The sequence below is a fragment of the Muntiacus reevesi genome, chromosome 5 (genome assembly GCF_963930625.1).
Source record: "Muntiacus reevesi chromosome 5, mMunRee1.1, whole genome shotgun sequence".
Taxonomy (NCBI): domain Eukaryota; kingdom Metazoa; phylum Chordata; class Mammalia; order Artiodactyla; family Cervidae; genus Muntiacus; species Muntiacus reevesi.
The window spans coordinates 118,212,401-118,228,472 of record NC_089253.1 but is presented as its reverse complement, the minus strand read 5'-3'; the positions used below and the strand labels follow the sequence as shown (position 1 = coordinate 118,228,472).

General features: G+C 40.1%; 1 protein-coding gene across 1 annotated transcript in view; it reads left to right on the top strand.

Moving 5' to 3' along the window:
* The first annotated feature begins 731 nt into the window (after positions 1-731).
* SYT14 (synaptotagmin 14) overlaps positions 732-16,072 on the top strand; it is a 190,048-nt gene continuing 174,707 nt past the window's right edge. The window contains exons 1-2 of the mRNA XM_065937237.1: positions 732-767; positions 12,516-12,563. Of these exons, the coding sequence (XP_065793309.1) occupies positions 755-767; positions 12,516-12,563 (61 nt within the window). The 5' untranslated portion in view covers positions 732-754. The remainder of the gene's footprint in view (positions 768-12,515; positions 12,564-16,072) is intronic.

Here is a 16,072-nt window from a genome sequence, read left to right as displayed (position 1 = left end):
CGGGAACCTAAGGGGCGAAGTGCACGCTAACACGCTGCGTGTGTTGGTGTGTGAGTGTGTGTGTGTGAGTGTGAGCGAGAGACGGGGAGGAAGAGGCAGGGAGACGAGACAGAAGCGGCTGTCCTCAGGATCCCTTTCGCTGCCAGCTAGCTGTCTCTCACCCTCAGCGGAGATCCGAGGCGAGTATTTGGCTGATGCAGGCAAAGCAAAACCCCACAAGCAGGCTTTCGGATGACCAGATCCCAGGGAGCCATCACCGGGCGGCTGGGGATCGCGGAGGCCGGTGGACAGCTGAGACCTGTCCGTGGTGCTGACCGCAGCCCTCGCGCGCCCCTGGGTCGACCCCGGCTGCCGCCCGCCGGGGGAAGCGGACGTCTGGGCGCCGGGCTCCGGCCGCCGAGAGGCCCCGGGGCTGGTCTCGGGCGCGGGACTCCCGGGGGCCCTCCGCGCCCCGCTCCTGGTCCGAACCCCGGCGCTAGACGCTGCGGGGGCGGCGGGGCGGCGGGGCGCGTCACGTGCCGGCGGCGGCGGCGGCGGGGCGGCCCGGGACGCGTCCATTTCCTCGGCGCGCCCGCGGCGCCCGGGCCCCTCCTCCGCCCCGCCCGCGCCTCGCCCCTCCCGGCCGCGCAGCCCCGCGCCTGCGGGCCCGGCCCCGCCCCGCCCCGCGCGCCGGCGGCCCCGGCGCGTCCTCCGCCCGCGCGCCCCGCTCGCCGCCCCCGGCCGCGCACTTGGTGCGGTCCAGGGCGAGCGCATCATGGCGATTGAAGGTAAGTGGAGGCCGTCCGCGGTTGGGGCGGAGGGCGGGGGGCCGCCCAGGTAGCTGGAGCTCGGGGGTGCCCGGGAGGCCGCGGCGCCGATGGGGCCCGGAGCGGCCGTGCAGGCTCGAGGGTCCCGGACCGCGTCCCGGGAGGCTGGTGGGCGGAGCGGCGCCGCCAGACTCTATACCTGGCCTCGGCGGTCCCGTCGGCCTCGGCCCGCGGCCCGGCGCGAGGAGTCGAGCGGCTCCTGCCGACAGGTACGGCGCCGCCGGGGCCGCTGCTTGCTCCCGGCGGCGCCGAGTCCGGGAGGTGGGGCGGGGGGGCTCCGGTGCGGCCCTGCAGACCCGGCGGGACGGGCTGGAGGAGCCCGGGAGCGCAGGGTGTACCCCTCCTTTCATTGACCTCGCCCCAGCAAGCCGCCCTCCCGCGATATTCCCCTTCCTCCCAAACTGGGAGGCCAGTTTGCTGTTCCCAGTCCTAACCCTTCTCAGCCCCTACTCTGGAGCAGATGCTGGACTGCGCTGTCGGCCCATTCCCCTTCTGTGTGCTGTTGTTTAGGGGACCAGGGAATTTGGAGTGAGGGTAATTTCCTTCTCAAGTATTTTTCTCTCCTAACACTCAAAACTGGTTTTTCTCTAGGAAAGAGATGCAAAGACGTCTTTACAAGAAATGCACATTCTTAAAATCCTGTATATATGTCAGTCTATTAAGTGTTACGGTGCCATTCATACTCATATTTTCAAAAAATAGCTTAATTAAAAGTTCCTCGATAAGGTAGATAGCTGGCACTGAAGCGTAGTTTTCTCTTCTTACAGAAACATGTAACTGGCATGAAGTGTCTGTATTTTGCTTTGTTTTAAAGGACAATATTGTGAAAATTCACATGATACGTCTAGGATTTATGTGCAAGTCTGCAGCATGTTTGAGGCCCTATCCCACTCTTACCTTACTTCAAACAATGAAAGTGGTTTGTAAAATTTCCCTGTGTGTATGTGTATGCATCTGTACAAATGTGTAAGGCACCTAGAGCAATGTCAGACCTAGCCTAAATTTTTTGTTTCTCCTAATTACAGCTTTTGAAAGCACTTCCCATCTTGGTGGCCAGCCCCGAGGCATACAGCTTTGCCTGATCCAAAGCTGGTTTAGTTGTGTGTTTATGTTTATTTTACTTATTTTAAGAGATTGATTACCTATTCAGACAGTTTCAAGTATCTGCTTTAGCTCAGGGGCTTCCCCGATGGCTGAGTGTTAAAGAATCTGCCTGCCAATGCAGGAGGCACAGGTTTGATCCCTGGGTGGGGCAGATCCCCTGGAGAAGGAAATGGCAACCCACTCCAGTGTTCTTGCCTGGAGAATCCCATGGACAGAGGAGCCTGAGGGACCACAGTCCATAGGGCAGCAAAGAGGCGGACACCACTGGGGAGACTTGCTCTCACCATTTAGGTAAAGTGATGGAGAACCCTGGGAATAAGATCTCCCGATAATCTTTGATATTCTTGTTTTCCAGAGCAGTACTTTGAAACTTTATCTTACTATTTACTAGAGGTTAAAAATCAAGAAAGAGAATATACTGATTTATGTTCTGTACTTTATTTCCCCAGCAATTTTGTGGAAGAATTTCTTGTGACTTGGTAAAGATGAAAAAGCTTATACAGAAGGTGTAGAAGAATTAGCAAGATAGTATCCATGTATGATCCTGTAACTTAAAATTTCTTTAAAAATTTCCAGTTTCCCCCCCTTTTCTCCATTGATTCTTCCCTTCTCCCTCTCATTGTTAAATGTGATCAGTTCCTTTTTTTATGTCAGCGAAGGCATTTTGCCCTGCCTACTGTGAAGTAAAGTTTGCTCAGTTGTGTCCACTCTTTGCGACTGCACGCACTGTACAGTCCATGGAATTCTCCAGGCCAGAATACTGGAGTGGGGAGCCTTTCTCTTCTCCAGGGGATCTTCCCTACCCAGGGATCAAACCAGGGTCTCCTGCATTGCAGGCAGATTCTTTACCAGCTGAGCCACAAGGGAAGCCTAAAAGTACTGGAGTGGGTAGCCTGTCCCTTGTCCACTGGATCGTCCCCGCCCAGGAATCAAACCGGGGTCTCCTGCATCGCACGTGGCTGCTTTACCAGCTGAGCCACGAGGCTCTGCCTACTACTGCTTTTATGTTTAAAGAACAAGAGTTTTCAAATTTTCCTGTTGTAGAGATTCTTTTGTGCTTGAGAGACTCTCAATTAATATTTTCATACTTAATAATTTGTTGACAGCTTCATAATATAACTGTCAGGAGTTATGTCTTTTCTAGTTCGGCAAGGAAACTATCGTTAATACTAGCATTTCAAATGAAGATGTCAGGTAAGGTGTGCTGTCTATCACATACTAAAGCAGGTATCACATGCCTATGCTGTGTCATGAAGTAGAATGAGCTCTGGATGAGGGCTTTATACTAGGGACATCTTAGAATTTTAGGGGCCCACAGGAGCATCTCATCCCATTTCCCAAAGAAGTGGTTCTTAAAATATTTAGTGTCTTCATTCACCTGTTAATTTTGTAGACTTACAGAGCAGTTGATGTGCTTGGCATCCTGTGCTGGACCCTGTGGGGCCACAAAGATGAATAAAATCACATTTCTTCCCTCAAGGAGTACATATTCTAGTGGAGGAGACAGATAATTTTAACCATGCAATTACAATATAGTGTGAACACCAGGAGATGAATCATCCTTACTTTGTATAAAAATATTCAATGATAATGAGTTCATTGAGCCCGTATGCCAATGAACATTTATACCGATGTGGAACTATAATTCTTACAGTTCATAAGGTCCCTGTTTTAACCAAAAATCTGCTGTTAGTAACTTCCTTCAATTCACTCACCCTAGGTCTGCTTTCTGGAGCAATAAACCCAAAATTCCCTATTCTCTGTATACCTGACCTCACTTCTACCATTTTGAGACAACTCCTGAGCATTTTCTTTTCTAGACACAATATTTAACTCTTCCTCTGGATGGTTTGCAGTTGTATGTTTTAAAGTTTGAAATATGATAGTGTGCCACTCCAGATGTTTTGTTAAAACTGTTACATCACTCCTTGTGCATAATCTTATTAGTGTAGCTAATTAGAATAGCCATTTTGGAACTTCATGTTGGCTCAGGATGAAGTTGTAATCAACGAGAATCACAGTCTCTCTTATCTGGACTACTTTCAAGTCATGTGACTTCAGTTGCTTGCCCAGCTAACCAGTGTTTTGATTTAAAGAAGAAATTATTTGTATCTGTTAAGCGTACTCTTTATTAGCCCTGGCTCAACATTTTAACCCTTTAATTCAGACTTTTAAGTACAAAGGGTTACTTTTATTTATTCCTTTTTTTCAAAGCCCCTATTTTACAATACCAATTAATCATTTATTTCCTCCTGTTTATCAATCAGATATCTGCTAATCAGGACTTCAGACAAATATAAGATGATGGTGTTACCACTCTAAGCCAACATAATCCCAGTCAGAGGTGAAGAAGTTAGCCCTATCTTAGGTTAAGGTACAATGTTTTTAAAAGCATACTGAAATATTCAGAATGGTCTATAGAGCCTTATTGTTACCCTAGAGGTCTTGTGGGAGATATCAGATTGGGAATCTTTGGTCTAGCCTAACCTGTCAAGATGTGTAATTGTTATCTGACATATTAACTCTTCTAACATTGGCCTCTGTCACTCTGACATTGTTGACTCTTTCCTGTTTTTTGACGTTTTTTCTTCCTCTCTTGATTACTTACTTCTCAGCCTTCTCTTTATCTCCCTGATCTAATGTTCTCTTGTTTCCTTTCTCAACCTAATCCTCATACACACTGCTGTGATTGCACCCTTTGAATCATGTGGAAATCTTTTGTTTGTAAATTTGTCTTCCCAGTCTGACCATAAATGCCTGGAGCATAACATTTATTTGGTTTTTATTCATTAAATTTTGTACAATACCTGAATATAGTATGTACTCAAGATATTTCTTGAATTGTTGAGAGTTCTATTGATTATCATAAAGGGTTGCATCCCTTGCCCAGATGTATTTGACCAAATATCTGCCATTTAGTAGCTTATCTATCTACCCCTTCCTAGATTCTGCTTCCTGGAGCAATAAAATAAAAATTCACTATTATTAAATTAAAAGTACACATGGTTTTCCTAATGTAATTCCACATAGTGGCTATATATGTTGGATGTCCCACAGCAATCCAAAATGTTTAGCTTGGGACATTCAAAATGTCCTAAACCAAAGTTATCTTCACAGCTACCAAATCCAGCCTCCATACTCCCCACTCCATGCAAATTTGCCATCTGAATAGCATTTTTAAATAACCAGACGTCTGAATTAGAAAGCTGGAAATCAGCTCTGTCTTATAATTCACTCTGCACATCCTGTTGATCACTAAGTCCTACCACGCCTGCATCTCAAATTAACTTACGATGTTAAGTGCTTAGATTCTAGTTTCTTCGCTTTTCTCTCATTGAGAGACTTGTATTAGTTTTTTCCCTTGTCTTGTTATCTCCCATCTTAAGGCTCATTCCAATCCATTTTTCAAACTACTGCTAGTTATCTTTGTAAAGGGCAAGTCTGATTTAAAACCTCAAGATAAAGCTAGTCTTTAGTGATCTGACTTACACCCTTCTTCATCTAGTCCACATTTTTCTGTCTGTTCCATTGGAATATCATTAGACTTCTTGCAGAATGTTTTGCTGAAGTAAAAATATTCACCTTGATTGTTAACTTGCTACACATAGTAACTTTACTTAACCTCTCTGGGTAGCTTTTTTTAAAAAAAATAATTGTGAAAGAAGGGTAAATTAGAGAACCTGTTGGTACTTTTTATTTACAATGCCTTTTACAGTTTATCACACACTTTCGCATTTATTTTCTAAGTCACTAATACGACTCAGATGCCTGTAAAGATTTGTTGTGACTCTCTAAGATTTCCAAGATATAATTTGGGCTTTCAAAAGTCATTGGAAATGTGGAATTAAAAAACCCAGTACAGGACTTCCCCTAGGGGTCCAGCGGTTAAGACCCGTGCTTCCAATGCAGGTGTGAAGGTTTGATCCCTGGTCCGGAAACTAGGATCCCACGTGCTACGGGGCTCGGTCAAAAAAATAAAAATAAAGAACTAATTAAAACAAAAACAATGAAGCTTGTTGTATTCTTAGTCTTGAGGGAGAACATCACACTCCTGCTTCCCATGCTATTGTTAGAGAGATGTTACAGTGGGTACAGGGGGTGATGTAATTAGGAAGTCTCTGCTATCAGTCTGCGACTAAGGAAGGCAATTTATTGAACAGTCTGTTGTTTGGAAGATTTACAGTCAGTTTAAGCAGTGATGTTCCTGGAAGAGATCCTTTGGCTTTCAGCAGGAATCAAATTTCTGACATTTCATGGAGATTTAAGACATGTTTGTATATTAGGTAAATTTGTTCAGAGACCTCTACACAGTACTTTTGAATAATTTACAGTTTATTTTAGTTTCCTTTTCTAACTCACTAAGCAAAATTAGAAAAAAAGTAAGTAGGGAACACTAGAGAAATATTCATATTAAGATGCATTTTGCTTTTTGTTGTTTTCCGTGGCATTGCAGAATCACATATTGGCTTATTTATACAATTTGGTGACTAATAGTGTTTGCACGGTTGCTTTATTTAAAATGATTATAATGTTTGTCCATAGTGTGTGTGTAGTAGTATAGTAGATTGTCTTCATGGATTTGATTTCCATTCAGCTGACTTTCATGTTTTTCCCACAACGTCCCCAGATCCTCACCTGTTAATACCTAATGTGAACTTACATATAGGGATAGCATAAGGCTGATCAAGCTACTGTAAATAAAAACATTCCAAGCTTTGAATAAGATGAATATTTGCATATTTTGTTTGTATATATAGTAAAATTTTAATAGAAACCTAAAAGTTGGAACACTTGATTTTCCATTTTTTAGAAGAGAGAGTGACAACACAGCAAGCTGTTATTAGGAATTTATTTAAAAACAAACTCCTATGATCCATATGTGTATTCAGTTCAGTTTCCTATTTTCACATTTTAGGGCTGTTATTAGAATTGATATTCGCAGTAATAGTATGAGTCATCAAAAGATAGAGGATTTTAATGAAATATTAAATTATCTTCAATATTCTGAACTTATTAATGCAATAATGAGTATTTGTAGCTTTAAAAAAATGATCTGGTGCAGTAGTGGAAAAAAAGGTATTCTCCATTAAATAGAAAATTAAGTAGAAACCTTCTTGTGAAGTATTCCTATTCAAGGTTTTATGATATTAATGAACTTCAAAGAGTCAAAAACATAATTAACAACAACAACAAAAAAAAACTGAATGAAAAGTAGTCAAAAGTGGGAAAAATGGATTACATTTGTGACCAGTAATTTTATAAGGTAAATCTTATACCTCTTAGTAATTTTATAAGGTAAATCTTATACCTCTTAGAATAATTATTGAAGAAATTCATAGAAACTTGTATGGATTAAAAGAGAACTGTGTTTACTATGTTGTGCAAACCATGATCTTTCAACAACACTGTTTTCAATCAGAGACTAAAATTGGTGTTATTCCTTGAATGACTTAACTGGGGAGAAACTAAAAAGTGTCTAGAAATTAGTGAAAGTAGTCTAAATGGGTTATACTGGTTAGGAGTAGTTGGCAACATTAATCGAAAATATTTCAAGTTTCATGCCTATTATGAAAATGTAGATATCTACTGAAGAAATAGCTATCACAGTTTATTAAAGTGAGCTAGACACTAATTAAAAGGCCGTGGTTACTTTAATGCATGTTTTTTTGGAGAGAAGTCTTTAGATGAAATGGAATTTAAAATATTTCTAAAGTAGTTTTGCAGTAGTGTTTTGACTTAATACAATTTGTATTGTATTAAGTCACAATAAATTGTAGTGATTTGGGCTAATGGTCAATGTAAATGTGTAGAAGAAATAAAAGTCAGTTTTAGAGAGGACTGGATTCATTTTTAAGGAACTAAATCTTTGGGTTTAATTTGTATACCTGAGCACATTTTGATGGGAATAGAACATCACTACATATTTTCCTTATGTGGACATGTGAAAAGTACTGCATACTTTGTAGTAACTAACACTTCCTCCCCTCCCCAAATTGCTGTTTCCCGGGCACTTTCAAGTCTGCACATATTCATATCCAGACACACACGTGCACACATTCACAGCACACAGCACACATGTGTGAGCCCACGCACATCTATTTCCTGTTGTACCCTGACTTACCCCAATTGGAGAGGATTATGCCAGTTTATATTATGCTCTTACATGGGTTTGCCTGAGGGAAGAGATGGTAACTTTGACTCAGCTTGTCATTTTCTATCTACTTCTCATTTCCATGTTGCTGAGATGATCATTTCAAGAGCAATGCTGGTATCATCTCCAAAAACAGTTTTGAGAAATCCAGTTTTACTTAAGCTACCTTAAAGGATTAGAAAGCAATTTCATAATTTTCTTTCATAAAAATGAAGAAATATCAATGTTTATTTTCTTACTCTGTTAAACTTAGGATCCCAATTACTTTTTTCTGACAATTAACTAGTGACCCTGAGCAACATTATTTAACCTTTAGTGCCTTGGTTTGTTTATGTATAATGAACTAGACAGATTTATTTTCGAGTTTTAGTCTTTTTATATGCAGTAATTTTATTACGATTTTAAAGTCTTTGTTATTATTATGTCTTTGAGGTAAATTTGGCATGTGAAAAATTCTATTTATACAAGAATTCATTTTGGGGATGGCTATTCATTTTAGTGGAACACTCATCTCTTTCTAAAGAGATTGACTAATTGATTAAATAATCATTCCTTCAAATTGGTTCAGCGATTACAGAAAAAAATGTGGAGCTTCCTCAAAAGATTATAAATAGACCTACCATATGATCCAGCAGTCCCACTCCTGGATAATTATCCAAAGGAAGTGAAAACAGAGAATCAAAGAAATGTGTTCACTGCCATGTTTATTGTAACATTATTCATAATAACCAAGATATGGAAGCAACCTCTGTGTCTGTCAGTAGATGAATAGAAAAGGAAGGTTTGAGGTAAATACATACACACACACACATGCATAAATCTATACATATACAGTGGAATACTATTTAGCTTTCCGTTTGTGACAACATGAATGGACCTTGAGGGCATTATGCCAAGTCAGATAAAGACAAGTATATGATAACACTTATTTGTAGATTCTGAGCAAGCTGAACTCATAAAATAAAAACGGAGAGTCGAAGGATGCGTACCAGGGAAAGGAGGGAGGGGGAAATAGGGAGATACTATGTAAGTCCAGCTCACAACCTGTTGATAAATAAGTCCTGGATCAAATACTCAGCAAGGGCAGGAATGTATATACACTTCAAAGTTGCTTAGAGACCAGATCTTAAGTGTTCCTTCCCCCAAAACAAAAAGAATCATGCGGCTTGTTAGTGGCATTAGCTCACACTGAGGTGGAAACCTTACTGTGTAGAGTATCAGACCAGCTCATTGTCTACCTTAAACTTACACAGTGTTGCATGGTCATTTATCCCAATAAAAACAAATGAAAAATAATTATTCTCCTATATATTGGATATACGTAGTTGGTTATCATAATGGTATGCACTTTAAATATCTTAAAATTTTATGTATCAATTATACCTTAGAAAGCTGAAATTTTTAAAGACAATAATCATTTCTCTTGTGCCTTATACTCTTAAAAAATCAGTAGACCACTTTTGGATTACCTCCATATCTCCATTTTTAAGTCAAGATGTGCCTCCAGTGGCTTGCTTTTTGCTTACAAATTTGACATTTCTCTTGTAAACTTTTCAGGTTTGCTTTTAGAAAATTTTTTAAAAGGTATAACATTTGTACACAGTTTGCTGTATCTCAGATGGAAGAACTATTTAAGCCTTTTGATTCCCAAACATGTACATTAAAAATATACAATTAACCTGTGAAATGCATATGTTTTTCCTTATACTCTTTCTGGCCTTAGGAAGGATTGGGGATAAAAAAAAAATAGTGATTTTTGTATTTGATAATGTCATAAGGTTTATTTAACTTTTCTTTTGTACTTTGAAAGTTTTTTTCCCTCAATTTTACTTTTTTGGTCTGGCATTTACCTATCTTTTTATTTCAGTAATAATAGTGATTGCCTTTGAGTTACACATCAGTGAAATCTCACTTGTTGGTTAGAATTTTCAGAACAAATATCAGGAATAGTAGAGCTCAATATTACTTGCTTTTCCTAATTATGTGATTTTTATGCATGCTTTGGCAAGTGTAATTATTGGTTGACTCTATAAATTTAAAATACAGTAGTTATTTGACTTAACTTTTCATTTATAAAGTTCTTAGAGTTAGCTTTCATTGTCATTTGCAGTTCTGAGAAAAGGCTTAGACGACAGTAGTTTTTATTGTTATATTAAGCCTTGTACAAAATGATACAGTTATGTTGAAGACTAGATGTGTATAGTAAAACCAGACAAATCTATATTACCTATGTGGGAAGTCTGGTTTCAGTTATAGGCATGAAAGACTGTTTCATGAATTATGTGTGTATCTTTTAAGTTAGAAGTGTTACCTTTTTGACAATACCTTTTTTTTTCTTTTTAATTTATTTTTATTAGTTGGAGGCTAATTACTTTACAATATTGTAGTGGGTTTTGTCATACATTGACATGAATCAGCCATGGATTTCCATGTGTTCCCCATCCCGATCCCCCCCCCCCCACCTCCCTCTCCACCCGATCCCTCTGGGTCTTCCCAGTGCACCAGGCCCAAGCACTCGTCTCATGCACCCACCTTTTTGACAATAGGTCTTAATGACTATATAAGGACTATTTCTAAGTAGCCTATGAAAATATCAGTGATGGTGTCAATATATATTATAGTTGTGTTGTATGACATAGAAGAATCATGAAGAACCATAGACGTGGTTCTTGTAAACTTCTTGAAAATAGTTACTTCTTATAACTTGGTAAAACTTCCCCTTCCAGCAGTCATTTGACTAATTTCTCATTTTTAAAGATAAAGTATATTTTGTATAAAGTATATTTTGTAGGTATAGTTCATTCTGCCCCTTTAGCCAGTAATCAGTGATTACTCATTGGTAATATCCCATTTGATAAAGTCTCACTCTCTTTATACTAAGTTTTACTGAGCAATAATTTTTTATCATAACTTTATGTTAAGCGTTTCTTGCTAAGTCTGTCTTCCTGATAACCAGTGATTAGTCTATATTGTTGATAATAAAGAGGCAGTGGCATTGTTACAGACAAGTTAGAATGTAGCTCTAACCTACTTTAGTGATAGAAATACTGTTTTCTAGTTTTTTAGCTTGCTTCCTGAATGACCTACTTTTTTCAGTGGATATCATAGTTTTTATTTCTCATGTTATGGCTGTAAGATATTTCTGTTTCTTATAACTTAACTGTTTATAATAAGCTTCTGTAGTGAGCTAAGATGATGAAATCAGTTAACATTTTTATTATATAAAGTTTAAACATAATTTTCAGCATAACTGTAAGGTTATTTATGCATATATAGAACACTTCAGAATCTCGTTCTGCTTACATTCATTTAAGGCAGTGGTGCTGTTTCAGAGTGAAGGAAATACCTATTTTAAAGTACCTATTTTTAAAAATAATACTACTCTTATGATAACAAATGTAATTTTTTATAATAATAAGATAAAGTAATTTTTTTGGTTGCATTTGTTTTATCATCATGCTATTTATAAAATTTGTCTTGTAGATTTAGAAGAGTGGGTAGCTGGAGAATGGAGAAAGGATCAGAATATGAGTATATGATGTAAAACATAAATATCGCCTTTGTAGCATTGACCCTTCCATAATAACTTAGCTGTATAAATTAAGGCTCAGATACAAAAGTGGGTCCTTCCTTGCAGTGTTTCCTTCTGGATCATGTAAAGAGGTGTTTAGGAAGTGGTGCTATGATGTCTGCTCTTGAGAAGCTTGCCATTTAAAATAACATATTTGAATGAACCTTCCTTATTCCAAGATTTTATAAGATCTTAGCTTATGGGTTCAGGAAGGAGCTATGTATCAGGTTAGCATATTTGTATAGTATAGTTTGAAGAGAAGAGTTAGGAAACGTTTTTCTGAGCCCATTTCTAGAAGCTAATTTATAGCAGTTCTTTGTAACAGACAGACTCAGGTTATGAGCTGTTTTTATTTATTTTTTTTCCATTTATTTTTGTTAGTTGGAGGCTAATTACTTTACAGTATTAGAGTGGTTTTTGCCATACATTGACATGAATCAGCCATGGATTTACATGTGTTCCCCATCCCGATCCCCCCTCCCACCTCCCTCCCCATCCCATCCCTCTGGGTCTTCCCAGTGCACCAGCCCCGAGCACCTGTCTCATGCATCCAACCTGGGCTGGTGATCTGTTTCACCCTTGATAGTATGCTTGTTTCAATGCTATTCTCTCAGAACATCTCACCCTCGCCTTCTCCCACAGAGTCCTCTTACACTGTTGGTGGGAATGCAAACTAGTACAGCCAGTATGGAGAACAGTGTGGAGATTCCTTAAAAAACTGGAAATAGAACTGCCATATGACCCAGCAATCCCACTCCTGGGCATACACACCGAGGAAATCAGATCTGAAAGAGACACGTGCACCCCAGTGTTCATCGTAGCACTGTTTATAATAGCCAGGACATGACCTGTTTTTAATTTCTGAAAAAATTTTTCTTAACAGGTGGAGAAAGAACCTGTGGAGTGCATGAACTTATTTGTATTAGAAAAGGTGAGTCAGTGCTCTGCATGGATACTTAAATACGAAGTGAACCCTTGATAGTGTAGGATGCATTTTAGTACAGTGGTAGATAATTGGGACTTACAAAGTATAAAATGTAATAAATATTAATATCACTTATTTGTATTGTGGACTTAACCTTTCATAAAGTACAGACTGCTTATTATGTGGTTTTTGAGAGTTGTTACTTTATATTTCATTTTCATGGGCTGGTAAAGCCCGCTTTCTTGCCTATTGGTTGTCAGACGTGGTGAAGAGGCGCCGAATGGAGGGTTTGATTTTTGTTCCCTTTCAGAACCTGGAGTCTGAGTGCATGCTGACCTCCCATTGACTTCCGTTCTATTACTGTGAGAGGGATGTGAGGAGTTGGTTGCGATTCCCATCGGGATCATGTCCAAAGACCACAACATCTTTTGGCACCAACAGCTGTCTGTGCTTCCTTAGAAGGAGCCAGCTGACAACCGGGTGTTTGAACAAGGTGGCCCCAGGGAAGGTAATTCAGTTATTAGGCGGGAGGCAAGGAGTCAGATGGTAGATTGGAAAGAATCAGGAGAACCTTGGGAGTCCCTACCCTCAAAAGCGATCACATCTGTGAAAGGCTATGCCGAAAGGAAAAGGTATGCCTGGGGAGGAGAAATCATCATAAATGTACTGTTCTTTTCTCTTTTTAAATTTGGGGCACCGTCTCTTTCTTTCATCTTTCTTGAAAGCCGAGTTGGCCCTCCCGAGTCTGGGAGTAGTGCTCCCTGTAGCAGTGCTCCCGCCTTCACATTCCACCCTGAGGCTTGGGGCCTTGTCAGTACTTGTGGCACGTGGGTGTGACCGGCATACCGGGAAATGTCAGCGTGCTGTCAGGAAGTCTTCCACAGGTCTGGAGAGCCTCAGCTGCTTTCCAGTTGAATAAAAGGGTTGAAATCTCTTTTAGGTGAATTTGACATAATCACACTAGCTTATCTATGTGTGACTAGCTTTGATTGCTGTTCATTTAAAAAAAGCCTCTTCCTTTATTAAGGTGTAATATATCTGTGTATCTGGTACCATAAAGGAGAGAATTGAAGTCAGCTCCCTGAAACCTCAGATTTAGCATTGTGGTTTTCAGTGCTATAACCACTGTTGACTTGCGCCTCTTATCTAAAATGGGGGAGAGGCGGACAAATTAGCCTTGTTTGCTTCCTCTGTGTAAACATTTTTAGTCTTCACCTATAACATGTTAATCCAGATGTACTAAAAATGTTTTAAATAGCTTTATAGGTATTACCTTGTCCCACAAAAACTTTTTAAAACACAGAATTTATTTGAACAGCAAAAGACACTGTACAAGTCAATTGGAATCAAAAAGCTGTAAAAACCGTGGGCAGGTGAAGAGAGAATCAAGACCACAGTAGAGATAGCCAGAGGGTAGGAAAACAAAACGTGTAAAGGACTTCTTGTGGCTGCAGGGGGAACAGGAAGCTACAGTGGAGAGAATAGTGTTGGCAGTGTTAGATGTTGGTCTGAACTTACCTTTTTAATGTGGCCCTTCTGGCTGTTCTTTATTGCTACCTTCATTCCTATCCCAGTGGTTCTTGGACTATGCCTTGCCCAGATTTCTCTAGATTAGTCCAGCATTTTCACTTCTTCTAATTTTCTGTAGAATTTAAAATCTGTGATTAAAGTTAAACTTTTTTTATTTCCGTGTGGCCATACCATGGAAAAGTTCCTGGATCTCTGTGTGTCCCTTCAGCATTCAGTACTGGGTCCTCTTCTAGTGGATGTTTTCTAAGCATGTGAATATTTTTAAAATGAATGCTCAGAGCTGGAAGTTTTGCATTTTAAACTGGACTTTTAGAGAGTAGAGCCTATGAAGGCTATGTCAGGACAAATAATTATAATTAGTATCAATGGTCCTGGTGAGAGGACATCTCTAACACTGTGCTCAACTTGTCTTCACCTGTATTGCTGTTCTTCTGTCTGCTAGTGTCTTTCCTCTGTCAAACCTCTAAATATTAGAATGTATTAGACTTTGGTCTTGGGCTTGCTTCTTTTTCCACCTGTTGTTTCTTTAGAATAGGTGGTTGGTTATACCAACCACAACATATAATTTGGTTCTGGTGGGTTTTTTTTAATCATGCCATGTAGCTTGTGGGATCTTGGTTCCCTCACCAGAGATTGAACCCATGTCCTTGGAGTTAAAGCGTGGAGTCCTAACCCCTGGACCACCAGGTAAGTCCTGGTCCTTTGTTTTCAGTGCCGTGCAGATTTATAAATGGGTCTGAACTGCCCTTAGTTCCCTCCTCTTATATCAAAGTGCTTACTTTATATTTCTATCTGCATGTCTGTTAGAATAAAAACGTGGTGTGTCTAAAATGCAAATCTTGGTTTTCTCACATGAATCTGTAGCTTCCTCAGTCTTTTCCGTCTCAGCTGGTGAATAGGAGAGTCTACTCAGATGGTCAAGTCCCAGCTTAGGAGTCATACGTATTTCTTTCATTCTTTTATCTCCTGCATTGATTTTTTTATTATTAGCAACTTCTGACAATTCTACCTCCAGAATGCGTTTTTGAATCTATCCTCTATTCCTCCATCCTGCTGTTATCATTGTAGTCTGGGTCCTTACCTTCTCTTGCCTACACTACTGTAATGGTTTCCTAACAGGTTCCATCCTTTCCACTCTTAACATCCTTACAGTACACATCAGTGATCTTTTAGATGTGAATTAGATCATGTCACTTTGCTGGTTGGAATTCTTCTCTGGATTCCCTCTATACCTAAAATAAAATCAAAGTCCTTACCCTGATCTACAAAGCCTTACATTATAACATTAACTCAGACGTCTTACCATGTAAATCATCAAAGTGAAAATGAAAGTCGCTCAGTCATGTCTGACTCTTTGCTACTCTTTGCTACTGTATGGTCCATGGAATTCTCCAGGCTGGGATACTGGAGTGGGCAGCCGTTCCCTTCTCCAGGGGATCTTCCCAACCCAGGGATCAAACCCAGGTCTCCCGCAGTGTGGGCGGATTCTTGACCAGCTGAGCCATGACGGAAGCCCATAAATCATCAAAATATCATCTAAATATTTTCAACTTAGAAGTCCCATCGTCTAAATCATTTATATCAGGTATGGGTGAAACTCTAGATACCATCTGTCCTGGTTCAGAACTCCTCTCCATCTGTAGACATGTGAAACTAGCAAATATATTACCTGCTCTTCAAACACAGTGATGGAACAGGATAACAGTTACAGACATTTCCATTCCAAAAGTGGGAAAGTGGAAGGAAGAGAGGAGTCACTGATGCCAAGCAATTTTGAAACCCAGTTGGGAAAAATATTTTAGAAATAACACTGGAAATAACACTCTGTGGCTCTTGGCCCTGACATCTGAGGCTCCACTCCCAAGCTTAAGACTCTGTCCTTGGAGTCATCCTTCCTTTTCCCAGAAGGGTCGTGTATATTTGCACCTGAGTATTTTCATCAGACTGTTTGCCACCTGTAGAATGTTAGTCTGTCACTCTTCTTT